This window comes from Atractosteus spatula, chromosome 18, assembly GCF_055471065.1.
Source record: "Atractosteus spatula isolate fAtrSpa1 chromosome 18, fAtrSpa1.hap1, whole genome shotgun sequence".
NCBI classification, from domain to species: domain Eukaryota; kingdom Metazoa; phylum Chordata; class Actinopteri; order Semionotiformes; family Lepisosteidae; genus Atractosteus; species Atractosteus spatula.
The window spans coordinates 3,900,348-3,924,214 of NC_142723.1; the positions used below are offsets into that span (position 1 = coordinate 3,900,348).

Sequence of the window (23,867 nt, forward strand, 5' to 3'; positions counted from 1 at the left end):
GTCTGTCATTATGTTGCAAGTGGTTTTACGTCAAAAACAGTCCTGAAAGGAGCCCACATCTGGATCTGTCAGCCAAGGGCTTCTCTCCTAGAGCTGCTTTTGCCATGATTCCCTTCTACAAGCTGTGATTTTCCTTCAGAGAGACCAGGCTGCATTTGACAAGTGTCCATACGCATTTTACTGTGTCCATACAGATTCTGTAGTTTTCTTTCAATCACTACCTGCATGAAGCATGGAAACAACTTCACGTGTCGAGTTTATCCACTAGCTAGGCTAATTAATGAAACAAAGATTTTGTTTAACAAGAGCATTCGACTGCAGCATTGAGGTGGACACTGGCCAGAGTTCATCTCCCAAAAGCCAGATTTGAAAAGAGGCCTACAATATACACTAGGAGCTCTTCTCACATCTACAGATGCAGCCAGTCAAAATGCACGGTATAACCCCATACTGTGCGAAATTACCCACAGTAGATGATTTGGCTGGCCAAAATGACCGACAGGGGCACTCGTGGTGCATTGGTTGTTAGTGAAACGATTTAATCATTTAATCTCTTTACTGTGTATGTTTTAATCCACTTAGTATTGAATATTCATATGACATTTTACAACTAAAGGGAAATTTTAGTAGCTGAGCATAAAAATAAGAGGAGCATAATGCGTCTGAAGGTCATAAACAATATTATTTTAGGTACATAAACATATTATGTAAACTGTATATGGCTGGTATTGGTAGTTTAAATAAAAAATACACACCCGCATTCCACTTTCTTCCTAAACATTTTAAGCATCAAAGTCTTTCATTCGGTTACATACTGTGGTTATTTTGGAAAATTCTTACGCCCTCCTTCTGACTATATTAAGTTTATATACTTTGTAAAAAGTTATAATGTTTTAACCATTTCTGTGACTATTTAGGCTCCTTATCACAGTAAAAAAAAGCATACTTTTTAGAATTTGGTTAATATGGAATATAATATGAAATCACATATCTAAAGAAATTAATAGCGATATAATACATGTACATGAGACATTAAGCTTTATTAGCTCCACCTGGCAGTTTTACAAAGTGATTTCGAATACTATTATCATAACATGCAGTAAGCTGCGGAATGATGCGTTATGACGCGCTGTGGTGCGCCATGCCTACCGCGTTTTGACGCAGCATACTTCACCCATTTTGAATGGCTGGATCTGTATTTACACAAAAACAAAACTTCAGGGCATAAAAAGTAAAACCCAAAAACAAACAAATTAAGAACTCTTAAATTAGGAGTTCTGCCACTTTTCTGGCTATTTCATATTTCATATCTATATACATTTTCTGTTCAAAGCAGCATAGTCCTGTTTAGGAAGTGCTTCAAAAACATATGTACTGTAGTGTATGTGTTAGATGGCTCCATGTTGTGTTGGGTTTAGCTGCACTTTGAAAAGAGGAAGAGCAAGTGGTTGTCTGTTCTGCAGGGATGCTGTGAATTGCAGTGCATGTGTCCCAAAGGAGTCTGTGCTGAGAGGCCAGCTCACAATGATTGGCCATTGTCGAGGGATGTGTGTGTATGCTGGTATTTCTGCAGCCTTAAAGTTGCTGCTCTGTCCTTCTGTGGCCCTCATTAAGGCTAAGGCTCAGGAACACTAGAGCTTGTTATACAGACCTCAACTTCAGCATGTGACTTTTATTTTCCTCACAATTAGCTGGGAGTTTTATAGCTTTTTTCACAAAGGCATAGTACAGTACATCACATTTTTCCTTAGACTGCAGACTCTACGATCCTTGAAACAAAATGCAGTGTTTGTTTATTTCTTTATGATATGTGTATGCTGTATGGCTGGGCATAAGGCTCCTGAAAATTCTGAATTGAAAATAGCCTGCATAGGCACTTTTATTGAAGAAAATAACAGGGATCCTTAATTTAAGGTTCCAGGACACCTGCCTTCTGGGAGGTAATAGTTTTTGGAGATTGGAGTGGGTGGAATGCTGCTGTGCTTTATCTGGAATTAGTTACTCCATGATATGGAATGAAGCTTATTGCATTAAAATATTAATATCTTGAGACAGTGTTTTCTTCCCTCATCATGGGAGAATGGGAGAGTCAAAAGTTTACAGGTCCTGGTTACTTAACCATCTGGGTAAAGAAGTGTTTGCTTTTCTCAGTTTTAAAAGCGCTTCCACAGTCTGAAGAAGTCCACCGGGTTGACATTTAATGTGTCATGTCATGACTTAATCACAGTAGTGAAGCAGTCTGGTCATTTTGCAGTCTCAATCCAGTTTGTTAACAGGACTTCAGTCTGAGAAAAGAATTATGGATTAACATTTAAATAAATGAAATGATATTAATATGATATATCTAAAAACAACATTCATTTATTGAGGTTAAAATAATTAATAGATTTTTTGCAGTGGACCACAGAAAACACTTACCACTGTGCAGCATAAAATATGATACACCGATCTGTAATAAAGACCAGCAACCATTGCTAATGCAGGATTAAGTTGGTTGATATGCTTATTAATCACCCCATATTTTTCCTTCAATGCATAATTTTCTGATAAAATTTCCATCAGCTTCTTTAATTAAACTAATGGTTTAAATGAGGTTCCAGATCAGTAGTTATTAATCCTTCTAAAGAATTTCACAGAAGCCTAAGTTTTATTAATTAGCCAGGAAAAACTTGATATTCATTTTAAAAGTTAAAACAACACTTAAAAGCAAGGGTATTGCTTTATTGTTAAAGGGGAAGTTTCTGTGACTTGACATACTGTACCATATCATGTGTCTCATGGAGAGCACGTTGGGGTATGCGAAAAGATAAATTCCTAATACAAGAAATTGTATAGGGCTAATAAAGTGATTATTAAAAAAAACATTTAAAAAAATATTTTTTTCTTGTACAACAACAAGGCAAAATACAACAGATCACCTTGTAGAAGCACAGTCCCGGTGTAGAACTCTCTGTTTCTCGGTGCCACTTGTTACTGAGTTTCTGCTCTATAGCCAGAGAGTTTTTGCACAGTTGTCAGTATCTCAGTCTCTCAGAAGTTCCCCTCAAGGGATGGGAAGCTAATACAATAAATATTGGTCAATAGCTTTTAGTAATCTTTAGTAAGCTTTCGAGCTATTCTACCACAGTTACATTTCCAACGTATTTATTATTTTTAAAACAGCCTTATCGTGATCGCCATTCAGTTTAATTTCATTAACTTCATACAATAATTAAAGAAGGCAATAATGAAACCCTCCATCAAATACAACCCATACCTGAATAAGAAAAGAATCAAAAGATCTTTGTCAGTATGCAATACATTTTGTTGCATCATAATTCTGGGTATAGTAAGGCAGAGATGACAGCCCTTTTGCAGCCTTGAAGACTGATCTGTGTTTGGTTATTTTTACCTTTGTCCAGCAGTTGTTGTCCAAAAAACTTGTGACATTGCTCTGGTTTGGCTTTTTTGAGCTGGTTTGTCATGGCTACCATGCTGACAGATGCAAGCATATCATTTATTCATACGTTTTATCTGTAATTAAGGATTCTTCTCCTTCATTCCACTGTTCATCTTTATTCTGGGCCAGGGGTGGAGTGTTAACCCACAGACTGGCATGTTTGTGCCCATGCTGGCCTGTGTTTCAGATTAGTACATTATTCACACTGTGAGAGTGTGCCTATCACCTGCACCCTGCACAGAAATATGGTCATCTTTTCTGCTCAGATGTAAACATGTTTTGGAAGGTGCCTCTTAAGGGCTGAGCTAATTTGCTGCTGTTACATTAATTGTTCTTGATAATACCTCAGAGCACAGTGAGCCACTGGCTTTATACTAAAAGTATAAATAATACACAATTAAGAACTCTAATTGGCATTTAAAAAAAGGTAAATACAACTACACAGGCAGTGAGCACGGTGGAGATTGAGTTTCCTTTTTATGTTTGGAGGTAAAAGTGTGAGTGTGTGCTAGAGCTTAATGTCTCTTAACGAACAAATATTGGGGTCTTTGACACCTCTGAAACATCAGTCCTTTATATTTATATTTATATTACACAGACGACAAACAAACTGGCTGTTCACATTTTGTGCCTGATACATATTAAAACGATAAACTATGCTGTCCTGGGATTGGATAAACAACAATATGGATATGACTCCTGAAAGGTGAAAATAATTTTATTGCGAGTCCTTCCCCCTAGATATTACAGATCCCATCCATTACAGATCTTTAAACACTTTGGACTCTCAGATGCTCACAGAATGTGATAAAAGCAGTGGGATTTATGTTAAAGGTCAGTTCTTTATCTTACTGTTTTGCTTGACTAATGATTCTTTGGAGGATTTATTTATATAAAGTTTTTGACGATTTATGAGGAACACCCTTCTGGTGTTCTGGTGTCACTCTAAAATCTAGGAATGGATGTTAATTATCTCCGAACATGTCACAACCCTGAGAGGTACAAAACCATCTGGACTTCAAATTCAGCTTTGCGTTTAGAAGTCCAAGTCATCTCAGATGTTTCTCCCTTTTATATGGGGCTCTTCACCATGTTATACTTAACTTTGAGCAGTGAGATGACTGTACATATACATATAGTATACAATATACAGTATGTGTACAAAATGCTCCCTATAAATGGTTTATCTACAGTATATACTGTAATACAAGATGAATTGTAGCTGAAAAGGTCATATGACATAGTAGATGAGGGGATGCATTTATACATTATTATTTATATTATTTATAATAGGGATTATAAATCCTTCATAACCTGCAATAGATTAGCAGGCAGTGTGCTCATAACCTAGTTGTAACCATTGTACCTACCAATGATCAATAACGTTTATTAACAAAACTCAGCTGTCAAATATAAATGTTTCATTAATTGACAATTTGCTATCAATTGGTTGTTATGAACTAAAATGTGTCAACTGCAATTCCTAAACTAAATTGTTACCAAAATGTAACATTTAAATGTGTGAATGCTGTAACCAATCTGGGTCTTAATGATAGCTGATAACGACATTAGTAAAATTGCGAACATTTCAGCATATACAAAGTGTAAACAAAACTTATTTTGAACAGGGTGAAAAAAAAAAATCTAAATAACCTGGCTCTGAAAATCTACTCTTTTTAACAAAAAATGTTTGGTCTTGCGTGACACTTTAGAATAATCAGCTTATTTACCGGAAGGAAGGCAGTATGTGCAAGGGGATTCAATTACTGCACATTCTGTTTTGCAAGCAACTACCTCACATAAAAAGTTAATTAATCAGGGCTGTGTCAATTTCTCTCTGCCTTGTCATTTTGCAGCAAGGTAATTAATCACAAATTGCCCAACACACAGCGTGTAGGGAAGACAATCCTAGACTCATCTACTGTCTTTCCCCCCCCCAAAAAAAATGTGGGAAGATTAAAAAAACGGCGGTGGCGCAGCGGAGAAGGAAACGCAGCCTGCCTTTCATAATGTTTTTATCGAGTCTCGTGCATGTCGTAATAGAAGGAGGCAACAAACAGCTGTAGCCTGGAAAAATGAATATTAAAAGAACAAACGAGAGCAGATTTATTGGTCCTTGCTTTGCTGTAATGTCAGAGTGGGAGATTACATAGTGGAAATGAACAATGAAAAATTACCCATACATGTGTAGAGAGGTGATTAAACTTGTACATTAATTACGCGTTTCTTTTTTTAATGCATTGCAAAAGTGTGTTTAATGTGTGATAAAGCGCGTGCGGATGATAAAGTATCAGATGATGGAACAGAAGTCATAGTTGGCCGTTGCCTTTAAATAATATTTCTAAGCCTTGAAAAACAAGAGCTACACAGGTTCTTCTGCGTCTCTCATTTTCTTTTTTCTTGCCTTTGCCTGCAGATGAAAAGCATTGCATCCTCACAACAAACAAAAGCTTAGCAATGCACTGTTATCTGCATTCCTTTGGGCACAAATGTATAAACCAATTATATACTCAAATTTTTTTTTTTTGAAAGACAAGCAAAATGCCAAATACCACACAGGATACCTAATCCTGGCTGCCCACTGCTGCCTCACGGTCCCCTCATTATAGTGGTCGGTGGAGATGTATCTGAAAGCTGCCCCTTGCTTCTAATGTACTGTTAAAAAAACATCAAGCACATTAATAGTTGCTCTCCTGTACAAAAATAAAATACAGTTCAATAACAATATAACAGCAGTGTCACAAATATAATCTTAAAAAGCGGACAATATTTCAAAGAAAAAAAAAAGCTTTCTACAGTTCTCCGATCTGATGAGCCAGAAAATGGATTGTTTCTGGATGGGGAGCATGTGGAGACCAAAATATAGGAGGGCCAGCCTATTCTCTGTTTCTTTTTCTGTCATCCATCCTTCCGCTGTGAGAAGCCCTTTAGCCTTAGAGAGCCATAGCCCTCCCTGGCAGGTCCAGGGTGCAAGACAGGGCTACACTTTGTACAGGCCGCCAGACCACCACACGTGCATGCAGCAGTCCATTAACCACAGTGTGGGAGCAAACCACAGAACCCAGAGACATGTGGCGGAGGTACAGTTTAGAATCGAGCTGTGGGGCGGCAGCAGTAACAGCCAGGCACCCGTTCAGGACTGCAAACGAGTGGAGCCCATTGGCCCATCTTGTTTGTGTGGTAGTTTAGAAGCTAAGTGAATTGAAAATGTGTCTGGGTTTTTCTTGAAGGAACCCAGAGTTTGGGCCTCAGTTACCTAACTGGAAAGCCAGTTTCTTGCAACTCTTCCTATTCCAAAAGTGCTTCCTATTCCGAAAGTATCAGTTGTAAATGAATTGCTTTTTAGCTTTTAATTGTGACGTCTCATTCTTCTTCTTTCGTCGGCGAGTGTAAAATAGTACTCTGGGCGTGTTGGGCACCTGATCTTCCTACACGACAAAGAATCCCAATGGAATCGGCCCAGTGCCACACAGAGGATGAGAGACTGAATGCATTTATGCAACATGACCGATTCCCAGGTGTGACCTGTATTTTTTTCTGTATTTTTATTGTAGAACTTGGGGTGTAACCCACACCAGAAAAAGCGGCACAAAACCCAATGGATTATAACTGTGGTTCGGTGTTTTCTGTTATTTTCCTTCTGTCTGGTCTCCTGGAACAACGCCGAGGAACTGCACGCAATTTATTCCACATTTTCCCCTCGTTTGTTGTTTTACAGCATTGTAATTCGCGATAATCTGCCGAGAACGACCGCGCCGCTCTCTAAGAGGACCATATGTCCTAGCGGTGGTGGCTGTATCCGTCTGTGCTCCCCTTCACGACGCCGAAGACGAGCTGAGGGGGTTGCCTCTGTGACTCAAGCCCAGCACCGCTCGCTCACATCACTTTTATTATCAGCCTTGTTAAAACTGAAGCGGCGCACAGTAAATTTGTTCCAGAATATTTCGCCTAGCTGCATGCCTAAACGTTTACTTTGTAAAATAAATGTTTAAGGGTGTCTGATTTTAAAGAGGGGGCTGCTTGCTGTGAGATGGAGGGGGGGTCGCGGCATCTTTCGGCAGTGATGGAGCACCTTTCCAAAGGCATATGGGCCCTCTCCCTCGAAACTGTAAACGGGAAACAAATGAGAAAAATAATTATCCCATAAAGCGGTTGTATACTTTTATGACTTTGATGCAGAATCTACCTCCTGTTGGGCCCTGCATCTGCTCAGCTGTAATCTGTCCCTCAGCACTAAAACTTTTACGGTTCTGTTTTCACCCCTTGCAGTCTTTCCTGCTGCACATCTTCCTTCCCGCACTAGGGGAACAGTTAGCGCTTACCGCAGGAAATGGACGAGCTTGCCTCCTCGATCTTCTTCTTCATTACTAGCAGATTTATTTAACTGATACTGAGCGTGTGTATCAGAAATGTTCACGGACACATTTCTGGAAAAATACTCTATAAATGTAAGAATAAAATATAAAATGTAAGAACATAAGAACAGTCTACAAGCAAAAGGCAGCCAGTCGGCACATCTTATTCCTTTATTATTTAAGCGGATATACTGTATATGTGCTATAGATTTAAAATATAGAAAATAATTACAATGCATTATTAGATTTTCTTTGAATGTTTAAGTAGTATCATCATCGTCCTTTGAGGTCATTTCCATGTAATCATTTCAGATTACTGTGTAGTATGATTTTTTTTTCTTATTTTGGTCACAAATACAGCCTTGTCCCACATGATGTTAGTCTCATTGCAAGAGCATTTTGCTTAATAAACAAGCAATTCATGGCTTCTTATAGCTTCTACATGTTTAACTGAAACAGAGCTCCAAAGAGTACGTACTCCAGATGGAAAATAATAAGAATCTGGCTGAGATGGAGAAAACATTTTTTTTTTTCGGGTGACATTTTGTATGCAGCTTTCTTTGGTGTCTGCCACAAATTATCGTCTATTTACTGAGCAAGTGAAGGCTCGTGTATGGGTTTTGTCACCTGCTTATTTAGAAGTAGAACACAGCTTTGTGCTCTCAGCTTCCTCGTGTGCACTTCTGCTTCAAGGCTGTATCTCAATATCTAAATCCAGACAGAGTTGCTGTGAGAAGCCTGCTCATTGCAGAGAAAAGGGTTTTTGTTAAGCCGGAGGGGCTGAATACCGAGGTGACAATAGATGGGACAGATTAATAACTGCATTCTCCTTTGTGAGCCAGCAAGCCACTTTCCCATCCTTCAATTTTTCATCAACTCCATTTACAGTACAATGTTTCTATTAGAATTTAATATTTAAACTGATGAAATACTTATATGTGTAATTGAAGTACATCCCCCCACCCACCCCTCCCCAAACCACTACTAACCGCACTCTTGAATTAAGCTTCTTAAGTGTCATTACTAACAGTCATCACCCTATTAAGATTAACTGGCTGATATTCAGCTAGACATATTAGTTTTTTATACAGTAGGTGGTTTTCCTGACTTCACTGCATTTTCTTTATTGCAAGTTCTGCTTTTCCACTCCAGGGATATGTCAATAGTAAAAATCATTTATAAAAAAAACATTTTAATTTTCATTGCTCCCTAGATAGTTATTTGGTTTTATTTGTTAGTTGTCTGGCAATTGATTTCTGTTTTGTCTGGAGAACAGGTCTGTTAAAGAAAAGAATATCTAAACCCTCCTAAGTGAATGTTCAAGGATGCAATTTGTTGCCTTCCAGTGAACAATCGGTGAAACCAGAAATGTTGTGTGATAAAAGTGTGATGCATTTCATCTTAAAGGTGCATATCATTAGCAAAAACATTGCTACATTGTGGCATGATCTCATCAGATCTCAAAAGCTAAGCAAGGCTGAGTCTGGATAGTACTGGAATGGGAAACCTCAGGAAAACCAGTGGACCAGTAGGAGCAAAATTTCGAAACCAATGTCTCAGTATGTTAAGTGGGTACTCTGTGCTGAAGGAGGTACCATCATTTAAATGTGTTGTGGAATTTTAGCGAATGCAGACACAGGCCAGTGAATGTTCAGGCACATTATTGAGCTGGCACACAACAACGCAGAGTTGGGATTGCACTGCAAAACAGCTGCTGAACTAAAGGGTTTGCAAGCTTTTATACATTTCTTTAAACTTACAGAATACAGTATGTGACATAAAAACTGATGGGTTTACAAAAGACCAGATTGTAGGTTACTTAGTACAAGCTGATGTCTTAACTTCACCTAAAACAATTGCAAGCCCCTGTTCGCAATGAAATCCTCTGGGATAAAAGCATTATGGAAATTCATGAAATTATTATTATTGTGTGCTGTTGAAATTCCAAAGATACAACTGATTGTGCTAGGAGCATTGGAGCCTACAACAACATTCAGCAAGCTCAGGATCAGACATGGCAGAATGTCTTTCATTGTGTGGGCCTGCTTTAATTTTTGAGGGAAACCCTCTTATTAAAATGATTTCAGAGCTGTTCAACTATTTTGGCAATTTCACAGGACAGTTGCTAAGTCATAATTAAGAATAACTATACAGTATATACTCCTGTAATCAAATCTAACAACACGATCAGTCTGAATTAGGGAGCTGAGAATTTAGGGTTTTTTTTTGCTGCATGATATTGGTTTGTGCACAATAGTTTTCTTCAAGATTTAGCTCAATACTTTATTATGATATTTGGAGAAAAATGCAAAATATAATTTTGATACTTAAGGAACATTTCCTGTGTAAAGAAGGAATACGGTATCAAGAATGATATGTTCTGAGAAATCCAGATCATTGTTAGAGTAGATTCATGAACGTTACTGCATTTGGTCTAAACTAACTTTCTCAGTGTTTCTGAGAATAGCGTGATAGTGAAACTCCTACTGTTGTAAAGGGAATGGTGCCTCATTTTCTGTAATAAAGTTATTACATTTCAAATTTGCATTATGGTTATAGAAACTGTAATGTATTTCCTCTCTAGAGAAGACTGCCCTGCTGTTCAGACAAATGTCTTGATCACAGTTTTTTGTTCCAGGAAACAACATTCATTTCAGTCCTTAATGTGAATCTTGAGTCATTTTCTTTCCACAGAAAAACTATGTTTATGCATATTTGAAACGGCACATAAGAGACTGAGATGGCGTAGAGAGTTTTCTGTTTCAGAAAAGAAGAGTAAAGTTAGAACCACTAAGACACAAACCTTTCTGAAGCACCTTAAAGATTGTTAATGAGGATATTCTGGCTGTAAATAACTGCTGTCATGTTTTTGTCTGATGTAACTACTGAGCAGAAGTCTGGGGGAGTTTTAAGGTTCAAGTTCCGTACTCTTTTCCCTGCTCTTTTACAGTGCCAGGCTTCCCATATCCTGCTGCAACTGCAGCGGCCGCCTACAGAGGGGCCCACTTAAGAGGGCGGGGGCGCACGGTCTACAACACGTTCCGGGCAGCTGCCCCTCCACCCCCCATCCCGGCCTACGGAGGGTGAGTGACACACCAACCAGCTCGCTCATTAACACCCCAGCCCCACTGACTCAACGCTTCTGCGGGTGTGGTGCAGTGCATGCTGGTCTTGCTTCGCCACGGAAACCGACACAGCATGCGACCAATCCAAATGCCTGAAGATGTGCACCTTGCACAGAGTAATGAAAAATGACTGTAATTTGTACTGTCATGGTTGGTGGCTTTAAGCATTTTATATGTCACATGTTGTTATGTAAATTCTCTTAGAGATTGAATGCTGTGGAAAAAGAAACCCTTTAACAGTTGAATATTTTTTTTCTGTTGAAGACTGCAAGCATCTGGTGCTTAAGGAGGCTGGGTAGAGTTCATTTTAACCAAACCATCTCTCTGCTGTGAGCCCACCTAACTTCTTCAGTGGTTATATTTAGTGAGAGTGGAAAAATACAGATACTTTAGAATGCTATATACAGTATATATTTTCGAGTAGTTTTTCTTCTTGCTATGTCAGCAGTTTGGCAATTGTTGTGCCCCCAAGTGATTTTATTTCTGTCATTTCACAAAAAAGTTTCCAGCCCTTAAAGGAAATAAGGAAAATTTTGGTGGCTGTTTCATTTCAAACTAAACTATGTGGATCCCATCAAACTGCCATGGGCATAAGATCTCTGCATGTGCTACAAATAGCCCCTCTATCTCCATTCTTCCATGATAAATTAGACCAAAAGGCACACATTTAGCATTTTCTAGTGAGGTTTCTGATATTTCCATATGCAGTAAGGGTTCTGATGTCATAAAGAAGTTTTAATGCTGACTTGAATGTCTACATTTTCTCAGTGAACATATGTGAGAAGTTTGAAAGTAACTAAAACTCTATTTTCAATACTTCAGTTCATTAACTGGCTGGAATAACATGTGAATTCCAGCTCACTGGTGGAGGCTTCAGGTTAGATCAGGTTAGCAATGAGAGGAACTCTTTCTGCAGCCAGGCACAGCTGTCAATTAATTTAATTAATTTATCCGATGAAGTCTTCCAGAGAAATAAAAAATATTTCAGCTCCTATACCAGTCTTTGGAAATAGTATTACTTATTAATTAATCAATCCTCACATAATTACATTCTGTTAAGCTTTATTAGAAGGATTTATTTATAGTTTAAAAGGTCACAGCACACAAGCAAAAGAAGAGCTCTGAATCACATAAAAGAAAATTGATTAATTTCTCACTTTGTGGCATATTTATATCGGATATTACATTGAACAGAGAGGACAGTGATTAATTAGTGTGCAATCATTTTAAAACAATTTAACATTGAAGTAGAATAATTAATTTTCAGTTTTGCATGTTGTATATCATGAACATGGAACTTTGCTTGATATTGTTTCCAATAAGATGACAGAAAACCTTCCACTATGTAAGGTATGCCATCAGAATCCAAGCCATGATTATGAACACTTCAGGAGATAGAGTTAAGCTCTGCAGAGTTCTGTATCACGAATACTAGAGCTTCTGGTGGCTTTATGGCTAGATTGGCTAGATGTGTGACCACCTGACCAAAGGGATGAGCTCCTTTGGCCTAGTTGAGTAAAGTGAGTCAGGGAGCTCCTACAAGGCTGGACTTGCTGGGTTGAGGAAAGATCAGATGTCTGGTATTAATGTGGAGGAGGGTCGAATCTTGGGTTCTTGTCCTTCTCCTGAACTTTCATCACAAGCGTTTCTTACTTGTACTGCTCTCCCTTTATGGAAATGAGTCTCATGGGTGGTAGACTCTGAAATGCAAGGCATACTATGCCATTCCAATGGGTTTGAATTCTGCTGTCAACTGCAGGCTTGCTCAGTGGACCTGAGCCAGTGGCAATGCGAGATCAAGTGAACAATTTGTATCTCCTACAGTATGTTGCTGGATTACTCCAGACCTGTAGTTTTCAGTCTTAGTCCTGGATAACCCCTGTGACTGCTGGTTTTTGCTCCACCAAAGTCCTGAATCAATTGCTAATTTACTTCATCTATTTCTATTCTACCTTCGGCTCTTAAAATGCTGAGTAAAGTTTGTAAATGGTAGGTACGTTGTGGTGATAAGTGAGTTTCAGGACTGCCCTTATTCAGCATGGTAGCTGAAATATTACCATTTAGACTTAAGCAGAAGAAACAATGCTGACTCACTGAGGGAGTGAGTGACACAATGTCATTGCCACCTGTGTCTGTTCATCATCAGCTGATCACCCATTAAGAGCTGTTTAGTCGGAAATAAGGGAGGAAAGTCTTAATCAGCAGGTTGAGGGGAGTTCTGTGTGCAAAAGTTGTTGGAAATAATGCACTTTAACTGGAAATGTTTTTAAAGCAAAGTCTGAACTCAGAAAAAAGTCTAAACCAACAAGCAGATCTGTTACACCACATCACCATATCCCTTCATATTGGCCACAGCTGTTACTTAACATTAATAAAGGGAGATGGGAGAAATGTTTTACACGTGTTGCAACATTTTGCTGTATTTTTTACCATGCTTTCACTTTTCCCTGTCACCAGCCCTGCAGCGGGAATTCCCAGCCTCCTTACCCACCTGTGGAATGTGCTAGGATTTCTGTCCACTGTTTCCTTCCCTGTGTGTCTGTTAGCCACACTAACCCCGCGGGGCAGGGGTTGTTGGTATTTGCATGGGAAGGTGCACTAACGTGGATGTTTTTCTCTGTGTGTGCATCTTTCCAGTGTTGTGTACCAGGATGGATTTTATGGTGCAGATATTTATGTAAGTATTCATGATGTGCATGCTGTCCATGAACATTACCCCAGCCATTCCTCTTACAAGTTTGCTAGGCTGATACAGCTTTGCTGGCTCTCTTTGCCATTTCTGGTCTGTCAGAAAGAATCCTGTGAAAGATCTTTTATTCTGGAAGACCTTTTTACTTCACTCCATCAGTTGGCCACCCAGATCATACAAATTCTCTCTGAAGCAAAAAATCTTTTAAAGACTTAACAGTACTAAACAAAAATGCATTGTTGTCATTCTTATGGTTTGATATTTACATTTGGAAATGACTCTTTAATTCTAGCCTTTTTAAATCAATACAGCTATTTAAGTAAGCTTCCTGAATGCTTCATCAGTCAGTTCATTATGCTGAATTTTAAATTGTTTTTTCAATTTTTTTAAGCTTAATTTGCAACTAAATGCAAACAAAAATGCAATCTGCATTTTTGCATTGGACTCCCATATTGCATTACATTAATGAAAGCAAGCAAAACTGCACTTAGACTGAATAAATTAACATAGTAATCAATGTACAGTACAATAAATATTTGCTGCAAGCATTCCAGGTACAACTATTGTGTGAGTAGTCAAGCATGTAAAATAAGTTGAAACAACAAACATCCTAAAGATTTGTATAATTATATTATTCAGTAAATAAACACACATCAGGATGTATTCTAGTTATTTTAATCATACGGGGAGAGAGAACATTATTTATGTGTAACACACACATACAGTATATATACTGTATATATATGACAGAATGAAGATGTCTAGCTGCTCTGAGAGTAGTAGTGACATGAATGCATTAATGCTCATAAATAGCAAATGCCAAAGATGACAGAGACAAATTAACTTGAAAAACAAATCTTCCTACTGTAAATGGACTCAACTCAACCTGATTATTAAAAAATAGCTACTTTGGCATTAGAATTCATTGCAAGTCCACTGTCATAAGTTAATGTGCATCTGGCCTGGTGGATTGATTATTGAAAGTAACATGAAATAAATATCAGTATGGGAATTGTGCAGATGAAGAACTAATTTCAGCACACACAGTAAATATTAGAAAAGAAACTGTTCGGGTCAACAATAAGTTAAATGTGCACAGTGCAAATCTCCTGTGGTATTTCACGGTAGTATATCCAGTTTCGAGTTTCTTTTGATGTGTGGACTGCTAACTTATCCTTATACACAATCTGAGGATAGTTGAGTAAGAAAAATGAAAATGGAACCAAAACATCTATTAAAATGAACAGTCCCACAAAAAATGATGTCTGCAAAATAAGAAATACACATTATTGAACAATATATATTAATATATTTAATACCGTAACTTTATCTACTGATAAGATTGAAAATCCCAAAAGAAGGAGAAGAATAAGAGAAGCAGCTTCTTCTGTATCCTTCTGTATCTCTCCAATGAACTGCTTAGGAAAGAAATCTCAAAGCCAAATGTCTAAAACAATAAACACATTTAAAAACAGCATGACCATAATATGTTTAACTAATGTCCCCTTTCTACATCTGCCAGTAGCAGGGTACCACTGAGGCTTGAATTGATTGCTTCAAATTGATATAAACATTAAATATTCATTAGAAAGTATTAGAAAACATTACTTATATTTATTACAAATCATTCTTTGCTGAGCGTTCAGTTAAAAATTGTAAATCTTTGATGAGGAGAGGGAAATTAAAAAGTGACAGTGTAAAATGAAGGAATATAGATTCTAGTCCTGACATCCAATGGGAAACTAAATTTAGATGTGTTCCAATCTGTGACACGTATTAAAATAAAACCTCTTTGCAGGTGAAGCATAAATATTGAGGTTTAGTAACAGACCTTTAATTATCTGTAGTTGTTTCACCTCGCAATTCAAATACAAAGGTATTTCACAAATGATCTGTTACATTTGATACAATGTTGGGCACAAATCTGACTAAAAGCAATGATTCCCTTTAGAAGAATAATCCAAAGACACTGAATATGCAATTATGTTGTGGTTATTTATAAAGCATTCTAAATGAATCCAAACAAGTCTTTAAAATAATGACACGTAACTCGTAACTTTTTGTTCATAAATATATGTTGTTTTTAAAAAATGGCTAATGATATTTTACTCTTATGTCTAAAGTGATGATTGGAGTGGCCACTGTACAATTCATTGTGATTTTTAAAATGCAATTATACTGAGCAAGCTTGTATGAGAATGGTCTGATGGGTTCATTGTTTATTCATTTTTTGCATTCAAATCATTATTTCTGTTTCATTATAGAGTAGTTATTCAAGAGCCTGTGTATGGCAATAAGTTACCACAGGTATGGATTAGTGAATGGTTAAAGGACTCATCACACTGAATGTGGATTGCTGTGAAATCATACTAACAGATGAACTGCTGGGCGATTGTTTAATGAAAAAAAAAACAGCCAGCTCTGAAATTACCCCTTAGACATCTGCACCTCATGTTCATCCATAGCCTTGAATGAGAACTTGTCACACTAGTGGGAGACAGCATCAAACAGAGAATAAGTATGAAACATCTCTGCAGACCTTGTACGAGACATTACCAAACCGCTGTAGCAGAACTGATCATTAATGATTTTCTTTCTGCAAATTAGACTATAGATTTTATACTCACAGTAATGGAATGCCTGTTTAGCTCCAGGTTTCAAAAGCATCTATCAGATTCAGTTATCTGTACCTCAGCAAGCCAGGAGTCCCGCTAGTGTGAAGTGACTCCAGTAGGAACTTTAAAACATTCAATCCTAGAGATCAGAATTACTATGGGGAATGTCTTTTCTAGCCGAATAAGTAAGGAAGATACAGTAAAGCAATGAAATCTTGCTTGGGTATTTTCATTTGTTTAAATAAGAACATTCGGTTTAGCATAGCCATAAAAAAAAAATGTAATTAAAAATAAAAGTTAGAGAAAGTTAGGAACAGACTACGGTAATTGAAAGAGAAGGTAGATGTGACGATGCAGTGCTCCGCTGCATCCTTTGTGGTGCACACAATAGGATTTCGAGGTGCACACAGTCCCTGGCTCTGACAGGCAATGCAGGGCTGAAAGGGAGAAGGATGCCTTCAGTCACATCCCCTCCTGGTCTCCCAGCTGCTGTCGCAGTAGAGCTGGCGTGCGCAAGATCACAAAGAGGGGTTGTTTTAAATACTAACACTGCCTTTACTCTCTGCGTATCAGGAATACAGAGTAAATTATGTGAACCCAATTACATGTCCTGAATGAGACTTTCAAATATAAGTAGTGGTGTTGTCTCCTATAGGGCAGGTCTTATCTTCAGTTTAAGAACCCAGTGCATCGTCATCATCATCAGTAGTGTGAGAAACAGCAGTAGTACAACTGACAGAGAGGGAACCTCACACTAACATTGACACATACAGTAGTACATGTGTACTAATATACACTGACATAACCTACCTGTATAAACCTGTAAATTGCAGAATGCACTGAAATGCAGGAAACATCAAAACACCATTATATAGAGTAATCTGATTTATAGATTCTTTTTAAAGATTGCAGGTTAAATATGTATTATATTCTTAGTGTCTCAAACAATGACAATTGGGCACTTTCCTGTACTGTGTACCCTCAGATCCAGAGAATTTTTTAAAGAGGTCCTAATCTATTAAGCTTTATATTTAACCTTTAATGAAAACATGCAGATGCCTAAGAGGTTTTTCTCCAGATGACAGCTTGTGGTGAATGGTGACCAAATGATAAAGAGCAGAGATGATTCTGTCTGCAAGATTGAGTAATCAGGGGATTTTTCTATTAATATTCTTTACCCAGTTTGTATCACTAAGCTTGCAAACATACACAGAGCAGGCTGCTGTCCCAAAGGATGATGGGGCATCAGGTTCTAATTGGAACGTAAATAGTGTTTGCGTTATCTGTGGAGACCGGGTTCTGTTTGTTAATTGGCATGCTGAGATCTTTTTGGAAATGGTTGATGTAACACTGTGGTCCATTGAACATGGAACTCTGCTGTTTTCACAGTTTGATAATCAATGCATCACTGCACACGATTCATTTCCAGCGTGCGTTTGTTTGTCCTGTTTGCTTAATTGAACAGCTGCTGTAACTGTTACATATGATAAAATTAGCATTTTAGAAAACCCTATTTCTTCTGTAATAGCTGCTTTACATAATTAATCCTGAATTTTATTAACATCTCAAACAAATGCACCAGTGCAATCCGAATGCTAAGCTGGCAAAGCCTGACGATATTTCAGCTTTTCAACATTTCATTTTTTTCTAAAAAAGTATAATTATATATATTGTATACACATTGTGTGTACATATATCTGAACTATATCACACTCATTCTTGGATGAGCATAAAGCTACACATTCAAAGCTACATGCTTTAAAGAAATTCCTCGGAATGTATGATCTGTTTTTAAAGAACACTCATCAGATCGCCTGGCAAGTGCTAATTTATATACACTTCTGTTTTATTTAGGTTCTTGTAAATCAGTGGCAGAAATCTGCATAAAGGCCCTGGGAGAAAAAAAAAGAAAAATCACAGTTTATCTAGATAGTATGGTTTGCATATGCAGAGAATTTGTGATTAATGCAGGGAGACACTCTCTCTTCTCAAAGATAAAGGAGGTTCTAATGTTGCCCTCCATCCTGCTGGATGGGGTCACAGTGGGGTCAAGTGGGTGTGGGTCTTCATCAGAGAGGGATAGTAAGAGGGTCCCACAGTGCGACTGAAGGACTCAAAACCGTTTTCATCAGTGGCCGAGGAAGCCTGCAAAAAAATTGCCTGACACAACCAGCGTGCAGACTGAGAGGACTGAAGAAAATTGATCATTTGGTTTTGACCACATACTGCACCACATGGAGCGCTAAGGAACACAAGCAAAAGAGTGTGATCCCTACAGTTTGGAGGCATCATCCAATCTTCAAACACAGAGCAAATTCCCACAGGGCCCCAGAAATGGAACATGAAGAAGCAATTAAAAAGGCAATCAAAATGTTAGGAGATGTAGTCAACAGACAGAATTAAATACATGGATGTCATGTTAAAATTGTTCATACAATAATATGGCCTCATTTAGAATATTGTGTGTAACTTTGATCACCAATTTATTGGAGTAATTAGCAATTACGAAACACCTAGATGGGCTGAATGGCTAATTTCATTCGTTACTTTTCTTAAGTTCTTATTTGTTCATTTTTTAAACGGTTCAGTGCCAAATATTTTTTAGAAGTGCGGCCATCTGAAGAAGAAGATGGAAAGACATTTTCACTCCTCAAAAGCTGTGCCTTAAATAATTAAGAGCCAGGAACGTTTTCAGAAATGCTATTGAGATTTGTGTACAGTATATCCATCAATTATCAGAAAGCCACTTTTTCCTGACAATGATCTCAGTAGCCCGGAGCTCATCCCAGAAGCCCAGGGTAACAAGCGGGCACCAGGACATCTTAGGGCAAGCACACGCACACTGAGAATCTTGCCCACATGATGGTTGAACATGCAGATTCGCCATGTTTTAACCATGGTGGCTAAGATAACCGCCTACCAAATTTTGGAAACATACAGAATATTATGTAGCCACGTCTTTGTGCTTTTTGTGCAGTATATATATACAGTATCAGAACAGGAGAAGAGGCAGCTGAGTAATACCTCTGCCTTCCTTTCAGAAAGTGTAATCAGGTAAAGACTCAGAAATGTTGAAAAACTGACAAGGATTGTTTCAGAAAGAAAGCAGAAGGGAAGACATTGCTCAAGCCCGTCTTTGTCCTTTGCCTTTTTTTCAGGGTGGTTACGCTGCCTACAGGTACGCCCAGCCAGCCACCGCCACTGCAGCTGCCTATAGTGACAGGTAAGTCACTAGTCCACACTACGCACCTCACCGGCAGACACAGGGACACAGTTTCCAGACCACTCCACACGAACCCACACAGCTTGTCCTTACGGTTGTTCTCACTCTGTTTCAGACTGCTTACCAACCTTCTTGTGCACCTGCATTTATTCCATCCTGGTTCTTTGCTTTCAGTTGTTTTGTTTTTTTTGGGGGGGCGGGGTACTTGAAAGGCCATTACACTAACTCTGTTCCCTATCGGGATATAATTGGCAGATGAGGTCAATTAAGATGGCGCAGCAAATATACAGTAATTGACTAATATACAGCCGCTGAATAGTATAACAGCTGTAACTGGCTAATTAACAGTGAAAGACTTAATAGTTCTATAAATACACAAAGGGTATGAGGATAAATAAGGGTGTTAATACCATGCAGAGCAATGTAAAAAATATTTTATTGCCCCCATTGCATTGCCCAGCTGAGAATTACCCAGAACATACTGACATTCCAATTGCACTGGCTAATAAAAAAGTACAGTATTATACATATTTAAAGCAGGTTTTGCATATGGGCAGCCTTTAAGTTGAACTTGTAATCATTTTTGTGTTGTCTAAATGGTGTCAATGTCATCACTTTGGAGGAGTGGTTCGAACACGCATATACACTTGTGTATGAGGGGCCAGCACTGCTGTAAGTCAGACAAGCCTTGCATGCAGGAGTTTGCAGCCAATGAAATCTTAGGGTTTGGTACAATCTTGCATGGAAGATAAGCCAGCCAATCTCAGGGGTTTCTAAACATATCGGAGCACTTCCCAAAGTATTAGGTCCAACGAGAGCCTGACTCTGATTACCAGCTCCTATTTCTGGTTCCACCTCTTGTCTTCTCTTAATTCCTGTGATCGCATTGCTGAAATCTGTGTCTACCGGACTTTATTCTCCTCCTTCTACTTGCTGACTTGACTCATGTTTCTGCTTTTGATGAAAGTGAATACACAAGTTAGAACATGGGAGGAACGGTTCTCCTTATCCCTTTGTTTTAGAAAAAATAATATGACATACTGTAGGCTAAAAGGTTGCTTAACGATCAGATGTTAAGTAAACGTACAAGAATATTATTCCTGTTTCATTATGAGTTACACATTCGTATGTTGCTTATAAGATATTAAATTAATTAAATTACATTATTTTTTGTATCTAATACAACTGAATTTAATTTTATTCCAATGACTCTATTGTATGGATACAATTGTTTTTAGGTCTCGTGTACAAAGTGCTGTTCCACATATGGAAATCCTAACAATTTGTATTTATATTCACGTTGATTGGTTTTATTTATTTGCTGTTGGAATTCTTTTCCTTTCAAGAAATGGGAAAAAGAAGTTAGTTTTTAATTTAAAAATAAGGAAGCCTTCAAGGTCAGTTATTGGGTTGTGTACAGTGCCATGTAAGGTCAGAAAGTCTGAAGATTGGCTTTGGTGTTGCATGCAAGATTCAAAAGCCTGACTACTTAGCTTGCATGCAAGAGTAAAAGTCTTGCTGGTCAGTTCTCATCTTGCATGGGCAGCTGCTGATACGGTATATTTCTGTATGCGAGATTAGGAAACCTAAAAAAGGTGTATTATTGCTTTTGATTTTTTCTTCTTTTTTTTCTGTGCATGCAAGACTGTAATAGATCCTTGGATTTCATTGGCTGTAATCTTGCATGCCACATCAGTGTCTTGCATGCAAGTTTTTGAGGAATTATGGCGGTGTTAGCAAACATTTGTATTTGACCCACCTAATAAAAGTGCAGTGGTGTAGATTTTCACTGGGAGATCTGTGGTTCCAGCAGTTAATGGATAAGATTTCCTTCAAAGCAGAGTATCATTAACTGTAACTGTAATTGCAGTTTTTTTCACTATTGTATCAACTATATTTTTCCAATATAGGGAGGACCATTACTTTAAGTACACAGTTATCATTTACTTTTTTACAAGAACAAGATAAAGAACTTTAGAACAACATTATTATGTTCATTGTAGTTTTGTAGTTTCCAAGTGTATAAAGGTGCTGTAAGTGTAGCTATCAATCAAAAATGTGTACTTCTTTTCGAGTGCTGTTAATTTCTTTGACTTCCAAGTATTGCAATTATTTTGTCCGTTGTGATTTTTTTAGTGTATTAGTATTGTTTTTGTGCATTTCTGGTGGGAGCTGCATTTAACTAGTAGGACTTTCATGTACTGAGCTGTAATGTTGGTGCTCATTTTTCAGGGATATCATTTTATTTATTTTCTGTCATGTTTTTTCTTAATACCTAGCAAAACTAGCAGCTTGTGAGACACCCTCTATTGGTGTAGCTCAGGAAGAAACACTTGAGTTTTGAGCAGAGGAAGTTGCAGTTTAATCACTTTTTCCTGCTGTTAAACTTGCAGACTGATTTGCTTGACCCATGGAACGCTAGTGCAGTCTATTCAAGCAGGAGAATTTCAGAAGTGTTTCTCTGTGTTTAAGTCTGGACAACACAAATGTCTGCATGAAAATTGCAGTTTGAACAGTGGCCATTATAGTTCAAGAACCTGCACTAGTTTCAATATCTGGCATGCTGTTTTAGTCCAGTTTGCAATCTAATATGTAAAGTGTCTGAAAATGAGATGACAGCATCTTTGATGGTGTATAAAATGCTTTAATTGAAATTTTCTGGATTTAATTAAGTCAGATGCTTTTTCAAAAGTACAATTTAGGTAATGGTTCCTGTAAGCAAGACTATAATGCAGTCCGTAAAAAGGAAATTAGTTCCAAGAAAGTGGCGTCAAGTTCAGATCCCTGATGACAGGCAGACTTCATGGACTGTAAAGTTTAGATCTGATCTTCCCCTTGAGTTGCAGAGTTGTCCTAATATTCTGTAAGGTTTCTGTTTGTGAGAGATGTACTGTGTGTGGATTCTGGTTGTCCTCTGAGCTGGACAGTAGAGATCAGGTAAGTTATGGTTTGGGTACCCTGTGAACTGTCAGTCAGAAACACACTAAGGTCTTTATTTCCTAGAAACTTAATCATTTTTATTACATTTACCTTTATATGTGTCTTATAACTTCCTGGTATTACGAATGTCATGTCAGTAGTTGTTTCTGTGGTTTTCGTTCTGCTGTATGGTAGTTTTAAAAACACTATTACAGTTGTGAAATTAAGGGTGCTGAAATTTGTTCTGCCTCCAGACTTTATTGGAAAGACACTTCCTTGTTTTCAACATCTCCTTTCTTTAATTTTACTCTGACCTGACCTGTTCCCTTAAAAATGGTTTAATTCAACTGAAAAGGCTCTTTGTAGATTATAATGGCAGAAATGGTTTGAGAGGGAGTGTTCAGAGACTTGTTAGTTTAGAGATTGCATTTATGAGCTGTGCTAAAATTAGGTGAAAACTTTGCAAGCATCAAGGTTGGATTAAAATCTTTAGATTCATAACACTTCATGTAAATTACAAATGTCTAGTGAATCTTGCTGACCTGTATAAAAATATTAATAATTTTGCCTAATTTGGCAAATGTGCCTATTGAGACACTGTGAAAATGCCTTAATGTCCCCGACTGACTGAAAAAGAGGTAAACTGAAAAACCTTATAATTTAGTGATCACATATACTGTATATCTCAAAATAAAAGAAACTGTTGAGCAGACTCTTGAATTGTACAGGAGATTTATACAGTAATTAATTTTCCTCTTTATGCACTATAGGCTACTTCTCTTACAGCAGAATATAAAAATTCAGAATTACAGCTCAATTTTTACTGATTGTTTTAATTGAAAAGCAAAAGGTTCTTAAATCTAGACTGGCCCACCGCAGAATGTCTTTAGACTTAAATATTAAGTTCTTAAAACAAAGCAAGACTGATTATACTGTGATGTAAACTGAAAGTTGTTCTTATATGCACATTGTGCCTTTTGGCCTATGTACAGTATATACAGTATTCTGTAGTTTTGGGGATGTTCTGTGAATGCATGTGAATGCATGTCTCAGAGCAAAGCTGGCCACTACTACACTTCTCCTCAGAAAACACAAGAACTGGAACTGTGATCTCCATGAGATAAATTTGTTGTTATTTGTTCAGTATTTGACCTGACAGTGTCCGAATCAGAAATCTGGACTCTGACAACACTGCCATTAATAAAAAGAATGGCTACAAACAAAACTCTCATGTGCTTTAGTACATTTGTTTTCAGTAGAGGGTCAACTTTCAGTACGCCACATAGTTAAACTCTTATTTACAATGACATCATTTAAATTCCTGCCTTACTCATGGTGAGATTATAAATGATTCAAAACTGAAACACCACGGACAGGCAATAAAAAGAGAGTGATGCTTTCTAGGAATGCATTAACTGAATTACCCGGGAAAAAAAACACAGCTGGTATTTCCTTTATTGTCTAATGGCCAAAAGCCATAGCTTCTTGTTTTTCAATCAGAC

General features: G+C 37.7%; 1 protein-coding gene across 24 annotated transcripts in view; it reads left to right on the plus strand.

Moving 5' to 3' along the window:
• The window catches only part of rbfox1 (RNA binding fox-1 homolog 1), a 648,127-nt gene that overhangs the window by 610,567 nt on the left and 13,693 nt on the right, over positions 1–23,867 (plus strand). For 14 of the 24 annotated variants that reach the window (XR_016094401.1, XM_088936368.1, XM_088936369.1 and 11 more), the window contains 3 exons: positions 10,745–10,877; positions 15,873–15,915; positions 19,382–19,446. Coding sequence is in view for 22 of the 24 variants with exons in the window: in XM_088936368.1 (XP_088792494.1) it covers positions 10,745–10,877; positions 15,873–15,915; positions 19,382–19,446 (241 nt within the window). In the remaining 2 variants the exon portion in view is untranslated. Of the gene's footprint in view, positions 1–10,744; positions 10,878–13,556; positions 13,597–15,872; positions 15,916–19,381; positions 19,447–20,068; positions 20,119–23,867 lie in introns of all 24 variants that reach the window. The other 10 variants (XM_088936370.1, XM_088936362.1, XM_088936365.1 and 7 more) reach the window with 5 other exon arrangements.